Source organism: Oncorhynchus gorbuscha, linkage group LG05, assembly GCF_021184085.1.
Source record: "Oncorhynchus gorbuscha isolate QuinsamMale2020 ecotype Even-year linkage group LG05, OgorEven_v1.0, whole genome shotgun sequence".
Classification (NCBI taxonomy): domain Eukaryota; kingdom Metazoa; phylum Chordata; class Actinopteri; order Salmoniformes; family Salmonidae; genus Oncorhynchus; species Oncorhynchus gorbuscha.
In genome coordinates, this window is record NC_060177.1 from 16,300,159 (window position 1) to 16,322,238 (window position 22,080).

The window sequence follows — 22,080 nt, forward strand, 5'->3', positions numbered from 1 at the left end:
CTCTTTGGCATCAACTCAACTTGCCGTGTTTGGAGGAGGAGGAATGCTGCATATGACCCCAAGAACACTGTCCCCACCGTCAAATATGGAGGTGGAAACATTATGCTTTGGGGGTGTTTTTTTCTGCTAAGGGGACAGGACAACTTCACCGCATCAAAGGGACGATGGACGAGGCCATGTACCGTCAAATCTTGGGTGAGAACCTCCTTCCCTCAGCCAGGGCATTGGAAATGGGTCGTGGATGGTTATTCCAGCATGACAATGACCCAAAACACACGGCCAAGGCAACAAAGGAGTGGCTCAAGAAGAAGCACATTAAGGTCCTGGAGTGGCCTAGCCAGTCTCCAGACCTTAATCCCATAGAAAATCTGTGGAGGGAGCTGAAGGTTCGATTTGCCAAACGTCAGCCTTGAAACATTAATGATTTAGAGAAGATCTGCAAAGAGGAGTGAGACAAAATCCCTCCTGAGATGTGTGCAAACCTGGTGGCCAACTACAAGAAACGTCTGCCCTCTGTGATTGCCAATAAGGGTTGTGCCACCAAGGGTTGTGCCACCAAGTACTAAGTCATGTTTTGCAGAGGGGTAAAATACTTATTTCCCTCATTAAAATGCAAATCAATTTATAACATTTTTGACATGCGTTTTTCTAGATGTTTTTGTTGCTATTCTGTCTCTCACTGTTCAAATAAACCTACCATTAAAATTATAGATTGATCATATCTTTGTCAGTGGGCAAACGTACAAAATCAGCAGGGGATCAAATACATACATACATACAGTGGAAAAAAGTATGTATGTATGTATGTATGTATGTATGTATGTATGTATGTATGTATGTATGTATGTATGTATGTATGTATGTATGTATGTATGTATGTATGTATGTATGTATGTATGTATGTATGTATGTATGTATGTATGTATGTATGTATGTATGTATGTATGTATGTATGTATGTATGTATGTATGTATGTATGTATGTATGTATGTATGTATGTATGTATGTATGTATGTATGTATGTATGTATGTATGTATGTATGTATGTATGTATGTATGTATGTATGTATGTATGTATGTATGTATATGTATATATATATATGTGGGGCAAAAAAGTATTTAGTCAGCCACAAATTGTGCAAGTTCTCTCTCTTAAAAAGATGAGGGAGGCCTGTAATTTTCATCATAGGTACACTTCAACTATGACAGACAAAATGAGAAGGAAAAAAAATCCAGAAAATCACATTGTAGGATTTTTAATGAATTTATTTGCAAATTATGGTGGAAAATATGTATTTGGTCAATAACAAAAGTTTCTCAATACTTTTATATACCCTTTGTTGGCAATGACAGAGGTCAAACGTTTTCTGTACGTCTTCACAAGGTTTTCACACACTGTTGCTGGTATTTTGTCCCATTCCTCCATGCAGATCTCCTCTAGAGCAGTGATGTTTTGGGGCTGTTGCTGGGCAACACGGACTTTGAACTCCCTCCAAAGATTTTCTATGGGGTTGAGATCTGGAGACTGGCTAGGCCACTCCAGGACCTTGAAATGCTTCTTACGAAGCCACTCCTTCGTTGCCCGGGCAGTGTGTTTGTGATCATTGTCATGCTGAAAGACCCAGCCACGTTTGATCTTCAATGCCCTTGCTGGTGGAAGGAGGTTACATGGCCCCATTCATTTTTTCCTTTACACGGATCAGTCGTCCTGGTCCCTTTGCAGAAAAACAGCCTCAAAGAATGATGTTTCCACCCCCATGCTTCACAGTAGGTATGGTGTTCTTTGGATGCAACTCAGCATTCTTTGTCCTCCAAACACGACGAGTTGAGTTTTAACAAAAAGTGATCATTCTCCCAATCTTCTTCTGGATCATCCAAATGCTCTCTAGCAAACTTCAGACGGGCCTGGACATGTACTGGCTTAAGCAGGGGGACACGTCTGGCACTGCAAGATTTGAGTCCCTGGCGGCGTAGTGTGTTACTGGTGGTAGGCTTTGTTACTTTGGTCCCAGCTCTCTGCAGGTCATTCACTAGGTCCCCCCGTGTGGTTCTGGGATTTTTGCTCACTGCTCTTGTGATCATTTTGACCCCACTGGGTGAGATCTTGCATGGAGCCCCAGATCGAGGGAGATTATCAGTGGTCTTGTATGTCTTCCATTTCCTAATAATTGCTCCCACCGTTGATTTCTTCAAACCAAGCTGCTTACCTATTGCAGATTCAGTCTTCCCAGCCTGGTGCAGGTCTACAATTTTGTTTCTGGTGTCCTTTGACAGCTCTTTGGCCTTGGCCATAGTGGAGTTTGGAGTGTGACTATTTGAGGTTGTGGACAGGTGTCTTTTATACTGATAACAAGTTCAAACAGGTGCCATTAATACAGGTAACGAGTGGAGGACAGAGGAGCCTCTTAAAGAAGAAGTTACACATCTGTGAGAGCCAGAAATCTTGCTTGTTTGTAGGTGACCAAATACTTATTTTCCACCAAAATTTGCAAATAAATTTATAAGAAATCCTACAATGTGATTTTCTGGATTTTGTTTCTCATTTTGTCCGTCATAGTTGAAGTGTACCCATGATGAAAATTACAGGCCTCTCTCATCTTTTTAAGTGGGAGAACTTGCACAATTGGTGGCTGACTAAATACTTTTTTGCCCCACTGTGTGTGTGTGTGTGTGTGTGTGTGTGTGTGTGTGTGTGTGTGTGTGTGTGTGTGTGTGTGTGTGTGTGTGTGTGTGTGTGTGTGTGTGTGTGTGTGTGTGTGTGTGTGTGTGTGTTTAGTTTAGTTTAGTTTAGTTTATTTTATTTTTACAGGGACAGTGCACATTAATCAACGTTTCAGTAAAAGTGCCGGTTTTAGCCAGCCGGCTAATTTTCAACCGCAGTCCCTGGGCAGGTTATTAAAAACAATTACAATATAGACAATAGCACCATAGAACAAGCAAGACATAGCAACATAGGACAAGCAAGACATAACATACAGACAGAGCAACATAGAACAAAAAGCAGCAAAACAAAATTCATAAAAGCAACAAAGTGTTTCCACACCTCACAAGCTACAGACAACAGACAACATGGAAAGCGGCAACACACAGCTAGGGAGCATGTTCACAAATCTGATTGACCTTTAGCCAGGTCTTCAAGCATTTTGTGAAAGTGTGATATGTGGTGCAGTTATGTGTGTCTGATGGCAGTGTATTCCAGACATGGGAAGCTCTCACAGAGAATGCAGATTTACTAAAGGTGCTTTTCCTTAGGGGAACTATACAGTCACCTCTCATGGCAGACCTTGTGGATCTGCTGCCATATGTCTGGGTTTTCTGTTTAACAAAAATATTGAGTGGAGGGGGAGCCAGGCCATTAAGGATCTTGAATACAAGACATGCGTCGGTGTATTGCACAAGATTTTCCCAACTCAAGAGCTCATGCTTTCTAAGGATGTGACAATGATGATGGCTATTGGGCTTCCTATCAAGCACTTTGAGAGCCTGTTTGTAGACAGACTGAATAGGTTTTAATGTTGTACAGCAAGCTTGGGCCCAACTAGTCAAGCAGTATGTTAAGTGGGGGAGTATCATAGAATTGAAGTACAGTTTTGCTACCTCTGTAGTCAAACAATTTCGTATAAATCGGAAATTAGCTAGGTTGAATTTGGTTATTTGAATTACCTTTTTCACATGCTTTTTAAAAGAGAGGTTGGAATCAAGTATGATGCCAAGGTACTTAAAATCGGATACCACCTGGAGCTTCTCCCCTGACACATAGACATCTGGCTCAGTAACATCTGTTGCCCTCTTTGTGAAGAACATGCAAACAGTTTTTTTCACATTGAAATGCAAACACGAGTCACTGAGCCACTTTGTAACCTGGACCATTACAGTAGTGAGTTCTTGTGCAGCTTGTTGTTTGCTCTTTGCATGCACATATATCACTGTATCATCTGCATACATTTGAACTTCAGACCCAGTACAGACAGAAGGCAGATCATTAATGTACAGGCTGAACAGGAGGGGCCCCAGTATTGACCCTTGGGGCACGCCCACATCATAGCTATGAGTGGGCGACAGCTCATTGCTCACTCTGACACACTGAGTTCTGCCTTCAAGGTATGATTTCATCCATCTCAAGGCATCAGGGGAAAAGTTGAACTTAGACAATTCTGTGATGAGAATCTCATGGTTAACAGTATCAAAAGCCTGTGTGTGTGTGTGTGTGTGTGTGTGTGTGTGTGTGTGTGTGTGTGTGTGTGTGTGTGTGTGTGTGTGTGTGTGTGTGTGTGTGTGTGTGTGTGTGTGTGTGTGTGTGTGTGTGTGTGTGTGTGTGTGTGTGTGTGTGTGTGTGTGTGTGTGTGTATATCCCCCATCATAACACCATTACAAAGTATAGGCCTAATAATGATTGGTGGCTGTGGAGCCTGGTAAAAGCAGTGGGAAGGGCTTTATAATTGTGCAAAATACCGATATTTACTCAGTTAATCACAAAGACTGATGCAAAGTGAAAAGCATACTTTCACTCAATACCATAGACTTTAAGTACAAGTGAACATAATCAGTCTTAGGTTTCAGAGAGCAAAAAGCTTTTCAAAGAGAAAATGCATTAACGAAATATACGCCCCCTTCCCCCCACAACACACACACACGCTTCAAGTATGTCCAAGAAGACCAAGAACCTCAAAGCATCTGAAACATTGTTGGGGTTCAGAGTCAGACAACACATACAAACAAATCAATAAAAACAATGGCTAGAACAAGAGGCTGAGAGGAGCAGCATCTCACTTGACTTTCAAAAACAAGCAGAACCATCAAACAAAAGAGCCTCTGTTGCTGCTGCTGTTACTGCTGCCAGTAAAACACTAACACACAACACTCCAGTGTTCACTCACACCCGCCACAAATACTACACTCATAACTGCCTGACTGACTATATGGCTAATAGGCAATACCTGAAGCTTCTTCGGTTATCATTTAGAGGATCCAAATAAGGGAGAGAATATAAAAATATATATATATATATATAGATTTGCACTTGATGAAATTGTAATAAATTGAAAAAACTATATACATTTGATGTGAGGGAAAAAAGGAGAGAATAGACTACCGGACCTCTGGACTCACCTGGCATTACGTCACAGATGGGGACTAGACGGGTGTGTTCCAAACTGGCGAAATTACACAGCAGCTTCCCATCGATAACACCATCCCAGTCCCCAATAGGATTGTCCTGGAAGAGCCGGAGACAGCAACCGATTACTGCTGCGGGCGTTCCTCATCTCCTAAAACCTGTACTTACAGTCCCAGTCTCAGCAGCAGTCCTGTCATCACTATGACAGCGCTTCTCTCTCCAGTCAACTACCCGCTCTACCCAGTAATGGTCCTCTGTCTGCTCTTCTCTCTCCAGTCAACTACCTCCTCTACCCAGTAATGGTCCTCTGTCTGCTCTTCTCTCTCCAGTCAACTACCTCCTCTACCCAGTAATGGTCCTCTGTCTGCTCTTCTCTCTCCAGTCAACTACCTCCTCTACCCAGTAATGGTCTTCTGTCTGCACTTGAACTCCCCTCTTAATCTTCCCTCTCTACATTTCTCAAATGTACCTCCCCGCGTCTCAAAACAGAGAGGTGCTTATTCCAATTCCCAGGAAGCAGGGTCAAAGTTCTCCAGTACTGGTTGCTCCACTCCACCACACTAATCTATGTACTATTGGAAGGTTGGCCCCATTGTTGGCAAAAATTGATCCAAATAAACAAAAACGTTATACAAATATCACCTAACACTAAGCTGTTTTGTATATGGCGTGTCAGAGGGTTGTTGATGTTCCCTGTATGCTGGGCGAGGCTGGAGCAGAGTGAACGGAGCAGTGGACTCTCCTCTCCTTTCCTCGGCTGCCCGGCCAACCCGCTGGCCACGTGCCATGCTACTGGTCATACAGCCCAGTGCTGTATCTGCGTCCCCAATGGCACCCTATTGCCTATTTAGTGCACTACATTTGGGCCCATTGGGCTCTAGTCAAAAGTAGTTCACTACATAGGGAATAGGGTGCCATTGGGAACGCATGCTGCAACTTTACCTCACTCCCCAGCTCCCCGCATGACTACTGCCCTTTGTGTGTGTCCCAGGCCAGAGTAGACTGAGTGGGCTCACTGCTGCTGCTACTACTAACAACCGGCAGTCAAATGCCTCTATCATTATGCATGTTCCCTTTTCTTAACTGCTATGCCATCTGATTACAATGGCAACATCGACACCAGCAGCTGGCTAAATAAACATTATGAATCATCTTTGCTTTTCTGGATAGACAATCAAATCATACAAACAACATTACAGGGGCTACTTGAACTAGCCTTTTACCTAACTTGAGATGTCATTTACAAATTGTTAGCCATGTTCTATAAATACAGCATTATTATATATGTAGGGAGGACATTTTCCCTAGTGTTAACAGCAGAGGAGAAGGTAACCTCCACTCTGACAGTATTTACATTGCCAGTCTGGCATTCTACAGCAGACAGGAGCAGGTTGAAGAGGTCCCACTCAGAAAGGCCCCAGTATGGGACCAGCGTCTCAAGCCTTACCATGTCTACTCCCACATAATACCCCAGGCTCTCGTTCCCAGGCAGCAGGTCACAGAAGATTATGGTTCCTCTCTCCGGCCCCTCTCTGGTCTGGACAAGGACCCTGGAGTTGATCTCCAGCTGATGGAAATCCATCTCCTCCTCCACCAGGGTGACGTGATCCACCTCTAGCTCTCCCAGCTCCTCTTCCTCGTCATCCCACAGCTCCAGCTTGTCCAGGGCCACGAACACCCCGCACTCATCCTCACAGCGGAACAGCTGCCGGCCTTGGTAGGAGCCCTCTGTGAAGCCCTGGCCTCTGCCCTCCTCCTAGGTAGAGGCATAGGTTACATACAGTATGTTAAACGTGGGATAACCTGTGAGTGCCAGTCGCATGTGGCTTACTCAGACACGCTAACCCTTCCCCTAATCCTTCACACAGTAATGCCAAATAATTTCCCTGACCCATGACCTCTTCCCTAACCCTTACCATAACTGGAAAAGCCTAGCACTGGGCTGAGCTGATACAAGAGGCATGAGCTGTCATTACAGTGAGGTGAGCTCAGCTACAGTAACCTGCCTATTCAGCATTCTGCAGGGGAGGGAACAGGGAAGTGAACATCATACATCTGGGATGATGAGGGTTTCAGATCGATACTGCGGAGGGCATAACAGCATACTCAAAATGTTTCATTGCAGAAAGTAGCCGGCAGGCGCCGAACTGAATAATCTTTGCTCTTACACAGGGATAATGGACAGTTAGAGGGTGTAGTTACATGATCCTATACACTGCACTTCTTCTTGAGTGCCATGTAGGGCTTTTCAGCATTGGCATCGTTCAATTTATGTTTGTATGATCAAGATCAGAAGTAAACATTGTTGTCTGTAAATGTGTGGTAAGTATTCTCAATCGTGATACAAGTCTGGCATTCAATCAAGATGCTGATCTGAAACCCAATAATGTGCTAAACCCTTTATAGTGAGCAAAGGGGTAGCCTCTCGTCCGGCTCCTTCACCCACTCACACAACATTGTGCTCCAATAAACAAGCCTTTGTAGCCCACTATTTTACTGCATCTTTACAGAACGTAGGCTACAGCATGAGAGAGAGTCCATTTACTAGCTTAACTGTTATGAAATCCTCAGGGAACATTTCACAAAGAACAAATTACAGACAATATCACACATAACTGAAGTTCCCTCTGGGACAAATAAAGTTATTCTATATACGTAACGGAGGGGCAATTGCTTACAAAGCGCATTTTTAAAAAACAGTAAAGATGAGATTTCTCACCAGCAGCTCCACTCCAAACCAGACCCCGGAGAGAGCCCTGTCTGGGAGGAGAGATCCTTTAAATCGGACTACCCCGGGCAACGGTTCATCCCCCGAACGCAGCTGCACGCGCACCTTGGAGCCACAGTCGATGTCTCTGGCCCGCTCCAGCCTGGGCTTGTTGCACAGCAGGGCATAGCGCTCCTCACAGTTGGTGATGGGGAACAGCAGCTCAGCTAGCTTCTCATCCAGCTCCAGGACGTCCCTGATTTGGTTGCAAATCAAACACACAACAAAAAGATTTGAATCTAAGGAGAAAATCACCAGAAAATATGAAAGTTTCAAAAACATGTCAATATCATACACTAGGTACAAGAGTATGTGGACACCCCTTCAAATTAGTGGGTGCAGCTATTTCAGCTAAACCGGTTGCTGACAGGTGTATAAAATCAAGCACAGAGCCATATACTTCTCATAGACAAACATTGGCAGTAGAATGACCTTACTGAAGAGCTCAGTGACTTTCGATGTGGCACCGTCAAAGGATGCCACCTTTCCAACATATCAATTAGTCAAATTTCTGACCTGCCCCAATCAACTTTAAAGTGCTGTTATTGTGAAGTGGAAATGTCTAGGAGCAACAACAGCTCAGCTGCGAAGTGGTAGGCCACAAGCTCACATAATGGGACCACGAGTACTGAAGGGCGTAACAATTGTTGGTTCTCGGTTGCAACACTCACTAACAAGTTCCAAACTGCCTCTGGAAGCAACGTCAGCACAGGAACTGTTCGTCGGGAGTGTCATGAAATTGGTTTCCATGGCTGAGCAGCCGCACACAAGCCTAAGATTACCATGCACAATGCCAAGGGTCGGCTTGAGTGGTGTAAAGCTCACTGCCATTGAATTCTGGAGCAGTGTTCTCTGGAGTGATGAATCACGCTTCACCATCTGGCAGTCCGACAGACAAATCTGGGTTTGGCAGATTCCAGGAGAACGCTACCTGCCCCAATGCATAGTGCCAACTGTAAAGTTTGGTGGAGGAGGAATAACGGTCTGGGGCTGTTTTTCATGGTTCTGACTAGGCCTCTTTGTCCCAGTGAAGGGAAATCTTAACGTGACAGCATACAATTACATTTTAGATTATTCTGTGCTTCCAACTTTGTGGCAACAGTTTAGGGAAGGCCCTTTCCTGTTTCAACATGACAATGTCCCAGTGCACAAAGCGAGGTCCTTACAGAAATGGATTGTCAAGCTCTGAGTGGAAGATCTTGACTGGCCTGTACAGAGTCCTGACCTCAACGCCATCAAACACCTTTGGGATGATTTGGAACGTCGACTGCAAGCCAGGCCTAATTGGCCAACATCAGTGCCCGACCTCACTAATGCTTTTGTGCCTGAATGGAAGCAAGTCCCCCCAGCAATGTTCCAACATCAAGTGGAAATTCTTCCCAAAAGAGTGGAGGCTTTTATAGAAGCAAAAGGGGGGTACAACTCCATATTAATGCCCATGATTTTAGAATGAGATGTTTGATGAGCAGGTGTCCACATACTTTTAGTCATGTAGTGTACAGTCGTGGCCAAAAGTTTTGAGAATGACACAAATATTAATTTCCACAAACTTTGCTTCTTCAGTGTCTTTAGATATTTTTGTCAGATGTTACTATGGAATACTGAAGTATAATTACAAGCATTTCATAAGTGTCAAAGGCTTTTATTGACAATTACATGAAGTTGATGCAAAGAGTCAATATTTGCAGTGCATTTGACCCTTCTTTTTCAAGACCTCTGCAATCCACCCTGGCATGCTGTAAATTAACTTCTGGACCACATCCTAACTGATGGCAGCCCATTCTTGCATAATCAATGCTTGGAGTTTGTCAGAATTTGTGGGGTTTTGTTTGTCCACCCGCCTCTTGAGGATTGACCACAAGTTCTCAATGGGATTAAGGTCTGGGGAGTTTCCTGGCCATGGACCCAAAATATCGATGTTTGGTTCCCTGAGCCACTCAGTTACCACTTTTGCCTTATGGCAAGGTACTCCATCATGCTGGAAAAGGCATTGTTCATCACCAAACTGTTCCTGGATGGTTGGGAGAAGTTGCTCTTGGAGGATGTGTTGGTACCATTCTTTAGTCATGGCTGTGTTCTTAGGCAAACTTGTGAGTGAGCCCACTCCCAGGACTCAGGATGCTTTACTGTTGGCATGACACAGGACTAATGGTAGCACTCACCTTCTCTTCGGACAAGTTTTTTCAGGATGCCCTAAACAATCGGAAAGGGGATTCATCAGAGAAAATGACTTTACCCCAGTCCTCAGCAGTCCAAATCCAGAATATCAGTCTGTCCCTGATGTTTTTCCTGGAGAGAAGAGGCTTCTTTGCTGCCCTTCTTGACTTCAGGCCATCCTCCAAAAGTCTTCGCCTCACTGTGCATGCAGATGCACTCACACCTGCCTGCTGCCATTCCTGAGCAAGCTCTGTACTGGTGGTGCCCCAATCCCGCAGCTGAATCAACGTTAGGAGACAGTCCTGGCGCATGCTGGACTTTCTTGGGTGCCCTGAAGCCTTCTTCACAACAATTGAACCGCTCTCCTTGAAGTTCTTGATGATCCGATAAATGGTTGATTTAGGTGCAATCTTACTGGCAGCAATGTCCTTGTCTGTGAAGCCCTTTTTGTCCAAAGCAATGATGACTGCATGTGTTTCCTTGTAGGTAACCATGGAAGAACAATGATTCCAAGCACCACCCTCCTTTTGAAGCTACCAGTCTGTTATTCAAATTCACTCAGGATGACAGAGTGATCTCCAGCCTTGTCCTCGTCAATACTCACACCTGTGTTAACGAGAGAATCACTGACATGATGTCAGCTGGTCCTTTTGTGGCAGGGCTGAAATGCAGTGGAAATGTTTTTGGGGGATTCAGTTCATTTGCATGGCAAAGAGGGACTTCGCAATTAATTGCAATTCATCTGATCACTCTTCATAACATTCTGGAGTATATGCAAATTGCCATCATACAAACTGAGGCAGCAGGCTTTGTAAAAAAATTAATATTTGTGTCATTCTCAAAACTTTTGGTCACGACAGTATGTCAAAGGTGAATATTGTTGTTTTTCGAACTTTGTCTTTTTAAGATTTGCAATATAGCATGAGTGTCACTATCCATTAATTAGACCAACCGCTCATCCAGGCTCAGCACCACGTTGGTCTGGTCCAGGATGCGTATGCTCCTCTTGCCCTTGCTGGGGGGCAGCGTGCGCCCCAGGCTGTTCCTCTCCTGGCAGGCCTGTCCCAGGCTGCCCCGGGGGATCCTCAGGGTCTTCTGGGGGGGCTTCTCCACTGTACACTCCTTAGTAGAATTGTGTTGACTTATTAAGGGACTCAGGCTGTGTTAGAAATGGCACCCTATTCCCTATTTAGCACACTGGTTTTGACCAGGTCCCATTGGGCTGATGTAGTGCATTATATAGGGAATAAAGAGCCAATTCAAACATAATCAAAAGATACCCATTAGTACATCAGGACTTATCTTCCTGAGTTAATTCTCAAACACACAATAGCTGAAACAACAAAATATGAAACACAAAAAATAAACCCTTTCGATACACAGGCCTTGATAAATAAACAAACGAACATTAACAAAATCTTGAATAATCCCTAGCAAAAGTCAGGAATTTCTTAAAGAGCAACTGCTTTAAAAAAGCAACAAATCCTTTTTAAAAATGGCCTATGTGGCATCATATAAGCCAGAAAAAAAGGTATTCTAGTGTCAGACTACAAAGTGTAAATAGGATACTTTTGCTCATAAAGTCAGTTTAAAACAGAGTTTGGAACATCTGTGCGTCAATGGGTAAATGAAGATAGGGTTTTGATTTGATGATGTCCATTAGTCCACTAACATGGGGTGAAGAGCTGCGGTGATTACTCTCTATCCCATAGCATAGACAGTGAGACTGTTTGAATAAGCTACCTGCTAATAGCCATAATGGCGCTGTACAACGTGACCGTGTGTTTGAAAGAGTATTTTCCAGTAAGCAACAGTTTGTTTAACTTTATTAGACAACTTTGTTCCAATATTTCTGTAATTCAGTGATATTTATTCCCATAGTAATTCGTTATGGATGCATAACTAAATAAACAAACATCGGCATTTTGAAAGAGTATTTTTATCATTATTTTATAAATGAAAGCATAAAGATGTCATTATTAGTTACATTGTTTTAGTTTGAACGTGCAGACTGGCACCAAGAACAGCGAGAACGTTTCCCTAGTCAGCAACATTATTAGTGCAATGCCCCTTAAAGTGTTGTTCTGTGCTACCCAGTGTGGCGGGGTGGGGGAACACCACCCTTCCTCCTCCTCCCTCCCCCATGGGCTAGGTCTTTCTTCTGTGCGAGGCTCTGCAGCCCAAACCCATGCCTCCTGCCCTCGTGCCTTGAACCGCACGCGCTTTCAGTGGATATAGATGGAGAACTGCAAGGCAATCCCATTGTGCACCGCTCTGGGGCCATGACCAGTATATACAGTTGAAGTCGGAAGTTTACATACACCTTAGCCAAGTACATTTTAACTCAGTTTTCACAATTCCCGACATTTAATCATAGTAAAAATTCCCTGTCTTAGGTCAGTTAGGATCACCACTCTTATTTTAAGAATGTGAAATGTCAGAACAGTAATAGAGCGAATGATTACTCTCATTCCCAGTGGGTCAGAAGTTTACATACACTTAATTAGTATTTGGTAGCTTTGCCTTTAAATTGTTTAACTTGGGTCAAACATTTTGGGTAGCCTTCCACAAGCTTCCCACAATAAGTTGGGTGAATTTGGGCCCCTTTCTCCTCACAGAGCTGGTGTAACTGAGGCAGGTTTGTAGGCCTCCTTGCTCGCAGACGCTTTTTCAGTTCTGCCCACAAATGTTCGACAAATGTGAGCTCAGGGCTTTGTGATGGCCACTCAAATACCTTGACTTTGTTGCCCTTAAGACATTTTGCCACAACTTTGGAAGTATTCTTGGGGTCATTGTCCATTTGGAAGACCCATTTGCAACAAAGCTTTGACTTCCTGATTGATGTCTTGAGATGTTGCTTCAATATATCCACACAATTTTCCTTCCTCATGATGTCATATATTTTGTGAAGTGCAACAGTCCCTCCTGCAGCAAAGCACCCCCACAACATGATGCTGCCAACCCTGTGCTTTATGGTTGGGATGATATTCTTCGACATGCAAGCCTCCCCCTTTTTCCTCAAAACATAACAATGGTCATTATGGCCAAACAGTTCTATTTTTGTTTCATCAGACCAGAGGACATTTCTCCAAAAAGTACGATATTTGTCCCCATGTGCAGTTGCAACCCTAGTCTGGCTTTTTTATGGTGGTTTTGGAGCAGTGGCTTCTTCCTTGCTGAGCGGCTTTTCAGGTTATGTCGATATAGGACTCGTTTTACTATGGATATATATACTTTTGTACCCATTTCCTCCATCATCTTCACAAGGTCCGTTGCTGTTGTTCTGGGAATGATTTGCACAAGTACATTCATCTGTAGGAGACAGAATGCATCTCCTTCCTGAGCGGTATGACGACTGCGTGGTTCCATGGTGTTTATACTTGCATACTATTGTTTGTACAGATGAATGTGGTACATTCAGGCGTTTGCCATTTTCCCCCAAGGATGAACCAGACTTGTGGAGGTCTACAACTTTTTTTCTGAGGTCTTGGCTGATTTCTTTTGATTTTCCCATGATGCCAAGCAAAGAGGCACTGAGTTTGTAGGTAGGCCTTGAAATAGATCCACAGGTACACCTCCAATTGACTCAAATGATGTCAATTAGCCTATCAGAAGCTTCTAAAGCCAAGACATCATTTACTGGAATTTTCCAAGCTTTTTACAGGCAGTCAACTTAGTGTATGTAAACTTCTGACCCACTGGAATTGTGATACAGTAAGATATAAGTGAAAAAAAATCTGTCTGTAAACAATTGTTGCAAAGATTACTTGTGTCATGCACAAAGTATATGTCCTAACGGACTTGCCAAAACTATATTGAGTTAACAAGAAATTTGTGGAGTGGTTTAAAAACAAGTTTTAATGACTCCAACCTAAGTGTGTGTAAACTTCCGACTTTAACTGTAATGTCCTAATAACAAGGTTAATAATATACAGTGAGGGGAAAAAGTATTTGATCACCTGCCGATTTTGTACGTTTGCCCACTGACAAAGAAATTATCAGTCTATAATTTTAATGGTAGGTTTATTTGAACAGTGAGAGACAGAATAAACAAAACAAATACAGAAAAACACATGTCAAATATATTATAAATGTATTTGCATTTTAATGAGGGAAATAAGTATTTGACCCCTCTGCAAAACATGACTTAGTACTTGGTGGCACAACCCTTGTTGACAATCATAGAGGTCAGACGTTTCTTATAGTTGGCAATCAGGTTTGCACGCATCTTCGGAGGAATTTTGTCCCACTCCTCTTTGCAGATCTTCTCCAAGTCATTAAGGTTTCGAGGCTGATGTTTGGCAACTCGAACCTTCAGCTCCCTCCACAGATTTCCTATGGGATTAAGGTTTGGAGACTGGCTAGGCCACTCCAGGACCATAATGTGCTTCTTCTTGAGCCACTCCTTTGTTGCCTTGGCCGTGTGTTTTGGGTCATTGTCATGCTGGAATACCCATCCACGACCCATTTTCAATGCCCTGGCTGAGGGAAGGAGGTTCTCACCCAAGATTTGACGGTACATGGCCCCGTCCATTGTGCCTTTGATGCGGTGAAGTTGTCCTGTCCCCTTAGCAGAAAAACACCCCCAAAGCATAATGTTTCCACCTCCATGTTTGACGGTGGGGACGTTGTTCTTGGGGGTCATAGGCAGCATTCCTCCTCCTCCAAACATGGCGAGTTGAGTTGATGCCAAAGAGCTCCATTTTTGGTCTCATCTGACCACAACACTTTCACCCAGTTGTCCTCTGAATCATCATTCAGATGTTCATTGGCAAACTTCATACGGGCATGTATACAGTGGGGCAAAAAAAGTCAGCCACCAATTGTGCAAGTTCTCCCACTTAAAAAGATGAGAGTCCTGTCATTTTCATCATAGGTACACTTCAACTATGACAGACAAAACGAGAAGAAAGAAAATCCAGAAAATCACATTGTAGGATTTTTAATTTATTTATTTGCAAATTATGGTGGAAAATAAGTATTTGGTAACCTACAAACAAGCAAGATTTCTGGCTCTCACAGACCTGTAACTTCTTTAAGAGGCTCCTCTGTCCTCCACTCGTTACCTGTATTAATGGCACCTGTTTGAACTTGTTATCAGTATAAAAGACACCTGTCCACAACCTCAAACAGTCACACTCCAAACTCCACTATACCCAAGACCTGCACCAGGCTGGGAAGACTGAATCTGCAATAGGTAAGCAGCTTGGTTTGAAGAAAATCAACTGTGGTAGCAATTATTAGGAAATGGAAGACATACAAGACCACTGATGATCTCCCTCGATCTGGGGTTCCACGCAAGATCTCACCCCGTGGGGTCAAAATGATCACAAGAGCGGTGAGCAAAAATCCCAGAACCACACGGGGGAACCTAGCGAATGACCTGCAGAGAGCTGGGACCAAAGTAAAAAAGCCTACCATCAGTAACACACTACGCCACCAGGGACTTAAATCCTGCAGTGCCAGACTTGTCTCCCTGCTTAAGCCAGTACATGTCCAGGCCCGTCTGAAGTTTGCTAGAGAGCATTTGGATGATCCAGAATAAGATTGGAGGAATGTCATATGGTCAGATGAAACCAAAATAGATATTTTTGGTAAAAACTCAACTGTTGAAGGAGTGGCTTCGTAAGAAGCATTTCAAGGTCCTGGAGTGGCCTAGCCAGTCTCCAAATCTCAACCCCATAGAAAATCTTTTGGAGGGAGTTGAAAGTCCGTGTTGCCCAGCAACAGCCCCAAAATATCACTGCTCGAGAGATCTGCATGGAGGAATGGGACAAAATACCAGCAACAGTGTGTGAAAACCTTGTGAAGACTTACAGAAAACATTTGACCTCTGTCATTGACAACAAAGGGTATATAACAAAGTATTGAGAAACTTTTGTTATTGACCAAATACTTATTTTCCACCATCATTTGCAAATAAATTCATTAAAAAATCCTACAATGTGATTTTCTGGATTGTTCTCATTTTGTCTGTCATGGTTAGAGTGTACCTATGATGAAAATTACAGGCCTCTCTATTTTTTTTAAGTGGGAGAACTTGCACAATTGGTGGCTGACTAAATACTTTTTTGCCCCACTGTATGTGCTTTCTTGAGCAGGGGGACCTTGCGGGCGCTGCAGGATTTCAGTCCTTCACGGCGTAGTGTGTTACCAATTGTTTTCTTGGTAACTATGATCCCAGCTGCCTTGAGATCATTGACAAGATCCTCCCGTGTAGTTCTGGGCTGATTCCTCATGATCATTGCAACTCCACGAGGTGAGATCTTGCATGGAGCCCCAGACCGAGGGAGATTGACAGTTATTTTGTGTATCTTTCATTTGCGAATAATCGCACCAACTGTTGTCACCTTCTCACCAAGCTGTTTGGAGATGGTCTTGTAGCCCATTCCAGCCTTGTGTCGGTCTACAATCTTGTCCCTGACATCCTGACATCCTTGGAGAGCTATTTGGTCTTGGCCATAGTGGAGAGTTTGGAATCTGATTGATTGATTGCTTCTGTGGACAGGTGTCTTTTATACAGGTAACAAACTGAGATTATGAGCACTCCCTTTAAGAGTGTGCTCCTAATCTCAGCTCGTTACCTGTATAAAAGACACATGGGAGTCAGAAATCTTTCTGATTGAGAGGGGGTCAAATACTTAGTTCCCTCTGTGTCTCACTGTTCAAATAAACCTACCATTAAAATTATAGACTGATCATTTCTTTGTCAGTGGGCAAACATACAAAATCAGCAGGGGATCAAATACTTTTTTCCCTCAATGTATTGGTGAGAATATCCAAGTTTTTTTTATCATTCTAAATTAATAATAAAACCGCTTTGTTTAAAAAAATATATTTTGGAGATGATTTTGTTTTCAAATTTGTATTTATTTTACTAGGCAAGTCAGTTAAGAACAAATTCTTATTTTCAATGACGGCCTAGGAACAGTGGGTTAACTGCCAGGTGTAGAACGACAGATTTGTACCTTGTCAGCTCGGGGATTCGAACTTGCAACCTTTCGGTTACTAGTCCAACGCTCTAACCACTTGGCTACCCTGCCGCCCCAAATAACATAAAATGAGCTTGAAAAAGGCCATTGTTGAACATGGGATGAGACATTGTTAAAGACAGTTTGTTATTTAGAATTATTTATTTCTATTATTAGAGTGAGAGAAATCAAAAAAATACAGACATCACATGGGTCTCCCAGTCGAGGCCGGCACAGGTATTGAACCAGCACCTGTAGCAACACAGCTTGCACTGCCTTAGACCGTTGCACCACTCAGACGCTGTGCAATGTGCCCGGTCAGGAGTGGGCTATACTACTACAGTAAGAGAAAAATAATCCTAATAAAATAAAATTATGAAAACCTTGTGTAATAACAGTTTTAGTAAGTAATACTGAAGTCGTGCACAATTATCAATTTCTATTTAGGTTTATGTCACCCATTCATTGTCAGTTAGTGACACAGTAGAACCCAAAACATAATCAGTTGTCTAACTCCCCCTTGCGCTGGTCTGGAGCAATGAAGTAGTGATGCAGGATACCGTACTTAAACACAAATTAACTCTAAGTAACAAAGGATAATCTCAAAACTTTTAGTGGAGCAACCACATTACAAGACTGAAATCTGTCTTTTTTTCTAATGAGCAACAGAAAAACACACGTGACAGTCGAAATGTTCAGTGGCTCTTTAAACATATGTATATTTACCTTGACCACCATGTAGAAGCGCCAGTCCTCCCTGAAGCCGCCACTGGGCTTCTCCTGGCTCCACAGGGCAGAGCTCATGGCTTTAGGGGCTGGGGCAACTGGGGCATAGCAGGGGGAAATACAGGGTCCGCCTGTCTAACTAACCCAATATGAAGCCCCTCTCTCTTCCCTTTATGGACGTTCCTCTATCCCCAAAGCAGTGACAGGGGCATAGCAAGGGTGAGAGAGAAACTAGGCCTACCACCTGAGGGGAAGGTTGTCTGGTTAGAGAGTAGACAGAGGGTGTTATGGCCGTTCACAGGCTCCTGCTGGCCTGGTGTGCCCTCATAACGGTCTCAACTGTCAGCCTGCATGCCCCAATGTACGTCGTAGGACCTGTGTACGAATAGAAAGGCATGGTGTTATTATGACAATGTTAAAAGGTCATGGAATGCCTCCAGGTTAATTCTATTAAATCACTGACTTATCATAAATCCCAGAGCAATTTCTCCACCCCAAAAAATTGGCCTATGGCTAGGCTATATTAACCCAAATAAGCATGGAGTTGTTTTTTAAAGATTTGCTAGAAATTGGCCTTTTCAGGAAAACAACAAAACATTTAGGCAATACAAATCTGGGATAAACTCTGAATAAATGGCATTCAAAGATTAAAATTGGTATCTAAACAAACAGGATGTAGTCTCATTAGGCCTAATATCTGTCTGATTGCACCATTAGCTACAGGCTGCTACTGTACCTCATAAAACTGACAGCGAAAACCAGTTGAGCACAAACATGATTAGGCCTAACCTTGTGTACTACCGGTATCTTGCTACCAAATAGGCAAAAAAATAAAACATACTACCTGTATTCTGATGTACCTATTTTGACATAAGGGTCAAATCAATTTGAATTCAATCACTTTTTGACAGCTCCCTTCTGATTTGAACGAAACCTTCCATACATATTTGCCCATTGTAGAAGTGCTCAGGAAGTGACTTTGTAGCTGAATTCCAAAACATTCAGGAGATAAAAGGTTCTCAAAGTTGACTTATTTTGCAACTCCACCATACCATGAAACATCAATGTCTTCATCACTGAAAAAGAAAGAGTTTGGGATTGTTATAATTTAAAAGCTTACAAACAGGGTTGTCAAACTATTTAATAGTTTTTGGAAAAAGAAAATGGCAATTATATTACGCTTCTTTTCAAGAAATAATAAAATAGTTTGACAAGCTTTTAAATGATATCAAGCTGAACCACTTATCTTTTCCAGTGATGATGACACAGATGTCTCATGGTGTCGTGGGGTATGCGAAATGGGTCAACTTTGAGCAGTTTAATCTCCTGAATGTTTTGGCATTCAGGTACAAAAAGTAACTTTCTTAACACTTCTTCCATGGGCAAACATGCATAGAAAGTTGACAGGGATGCTGTCCAAAAACTGATTGAATTCAAATGGCTTTACCGTGAAGGCAATTTTGAAGCATGCAGACAATATGCTCAAAACCTGTTGATACTCTCCTCTTAAAATGAGAAATGGGTGATGCCGCACAGGCCTTGGTCCTACTGTCAATATTAACACAAATGGATTCTAAGCCAAGCGTTAGTCACACACTGTTATAAACATATTACTCAAAACCCATTTTGGATTTCCCCTAGCTGTGTGTTAAGGGAGCTGTGAGGGGGAATTCACAGACTAAAGCAGTCAAACGCCTCTTCCTGACAAACAATAGAGTCACCACCACTGTAATACAGGGTCGACCTGTTTGACCAACCCAATATGAAGGGGGGATCCAAGCACCTCTGACATGACCCCTCTTTATGGTTCTCTGGCCACTCTCACATCAAGGCTATTCACACCTCATGTCTGTGCATCAATCAAGCAACTTGAGGCTCTCGCGCGGAGCGGCGCAGCGGTCTAAGGCACTGCATCTCAGTGCTAGAGGCTTGACTACAGACCCTGGTTCGATTGCAGGCTGTATCACAACCAGCCATGATTGGGAGTCTCATAGGGCTGCGCACAATTGGCCCAGTGTCTTCCAGGTTAAAGTTTGGCTGGGGTAGTCATTGTAAATAAGAATTAGTTCTTAACTGACTTGCCTAGTTAAAAAGGTTAAATAAAACATCATTTAAAAATTAAAAAATCAATGACAGGGTGCCACGTGGTTAGCCTTGGTTTGCATTGCAACTCCTCTTAGGCTGTGCATCTGTGCTTAACATCAATTATCACATAGAGGACTTGTTGTTTATCATGCAATGTTGACCATGCCCCTATTTGAGCTTAAGGAAGGAGCATGGGGTGAGCAAAAGAACGTGACAGACATTTACTATGTTGTGATGTTATTCTAGCAGTCTACCATAAGGAAGGAGTGAGGGCAAAAGGCCTATTGCCCTTTCAAAATAGACATAATTGAATGACCCTTGGTCAACAACATGCACTACTGCATAGGGTGGGTATAATTTCTGCAACGTTCCAACTGGAATCTGTTCCAAAAACTTCGTAAATTTCAAGGTTGCCAACAAACAACGCATATAAAGTTGTATAGCGGCAGAATAAGATACCGAGTAGGGAGTGGGCTATTTCATAAGGTTTTTCACTCACCACGTTTATTCCGAAAAAGTCTTTCCTCACTCTGGTAGCTTATGGACAAACATTAAGAATAAGCTACGTCGTGAGTTGATGTCTATTCGGCAGCTAGTTCGCTAGCTACGTGATCATGCTACTTTGTATGCGTTGTTTGTTGACAACCTTGTACTTAACAACGTTATTGGAAGAGATTCCTGTTGGAACGTTCCACAAATTATACCAACCCTACTGCATGTCAGATAATGCTCAAGTAAGAAGCACTGCTTACTTGGGCATTATCTGACATGACAACTACTTCTGAAAGTAGCCCACTGGTCCCGTTAGCTTTGCCTTCTAAATTAACAGTGTGAATGTGTGATGTACAATGTAGCCACGTACTGATTGTGCGGACATCCTGAATATAAAATGACTGGGATGCAACACTGATTATCTAAACACACCATCATGCTTCCATTTTCAATCACAACATGCAAAAGCCCCAACAGATTAAATAAGATATTAACAGCAGAGTAATTGTATCATTATTGCAGTTGTCTTGCCAGTTCCATCAGTGACATCACTGAATAAAGCCAGTCAGCAGCAGCGAGTGATGATGACGCGTGAGAGAAGAAGGAAGAATGTGTCACTGCCAGGCCTTGCTAAATCATGGCTGAGGAAGGACACTCATTGAGAAAACACCCATGGAACATGTCAATTAGTGTAAAACTGCACATATACTAGGACATGTTTGCTGTAGGGCTAGCTAGCCAGTATAGCAAACCATGCGATATTTGATCAGGTGCATCCATATCATAATCTGACGTATGACGAGGGTAGCAGACGAAATATTGCTATCATTATGACATAACGTCGTTGGCTAGCTCGTTTTCTTACCTTATTCAAACGTCAGTTCGGTGCTGGAGTGAGATGTCACCTGCTCATTCCAATGTTGTCCTTTCGTAGCTGAGGTTGTGATACGTTTGTACAATTAACTGGCTAGTTTGTTGATAGCAAACCAGCTGAAAACTGATATGACAGCCTCGAAATTAGCTAGCCAAAATAGCTAGATTGGCTAGCTAGCTGTCCCCATGCAACACAGAGCCTGTTATCTACGGCATTTAATGTAGATAACTATTTTTCTGAACGACTCTTTGACTATACTATTAAATACTGACCGACAAAAACGAAATCAGGCCTTATAGCGAGAGGAATAAATATTATTTACAGAACCAATAGACACCGAAATGTTTGTCGCCTGAAATATGTCAATTTAAAAAACCCATTGGTCAATCTGCATCCATCACAAGTGCCAATTGGCTGGGCTTCAGGTTAGTCATTAAGTCCCACCCCCCGGGGTTTTCCCACGAGTTTGGTTGACGGGTATTGAAGAATCTGCGAATGAGGGGTTCTCTACTATAGCATTTTCAAAACCGTGCTACTCGTCTCTCTGGCAGACGGTCTTCCCTAGTTACCACAGCCACAAAGTCTTAAAGCCCACATATTCCTACAATGTATCTTCTTATAAAGTGAATATTAACCTAGCCATAACCTTAATCATACTACTAACCGTATGCCTAACCGAAAAGTAAAACCAAAAGGCACATTTTTGTTTTCGTGAATTTTTACGAAATTGCCCATTTGACGTTGTGGCTGTGGGAACTAGTGATAGCCCTGGCAGACCCTGTACACTAGATTACTGATAGGGGGCGCTGTGTTGAAGCCACTGTGCCTCCATCTTGGCCTGATTTTAAAGTGATACCCTCAATATGCAATATTCCAGTCAAGAAAAAAGTAA

At 42.8% G+C, this 22,080-nt stretch overlaps 1 protein-coding gene across 4 annotated transcripts in view; it reads right to left on the reverse strand.

Moving 5' to 3' along the window:
• Positions 1–21,640, reverse strand: part of LOC124035564 (ubiquitin carboxyl-terminal hydrolase CYLD-like) — a 33,763-nt gene extending 12,123 nt beyond the window's left edge. Inside the window, exons 1-6 of one of the 4 annotated variants that reach the window (XM_046349046.1) lie at positions 21,180–21,635; positions 17,738–18,112; positions 10,993–11,162; positions 7,836–8,079; positions 6,564–6,872; positions 5,110–5,215 (exon numbers count right to left, since the gene is read on the reverse strand). In XM_046349046.1, coding sequence (XP_046205002.1) covers positions 5,110–5,215; positions 6,564–6,872; positions 7,836–8,079; positions 10,993–11,162; positions 17,738–17,815 — 907 coding nt within the window. In that variant the 5' untranslated portion in view covers positions 17,816–18,112; positions 21,180–21,635. Of the gene's footprint in view, positions 1–5,109; positions 5,216–6,563; positions 6,873–7,835; positions 8,080–10,992; positions 11,163–17,737; positions 18,113–21,179 lie in introns of all 4 variants that reach the window. The other 3 variants (XM_046349048.1, XM_046349047.1, XM_046349049.1) reach the window with 3 other exon arrangements.
• Positions 21,641–22,080: the final 440 nt, after the last annotated feature.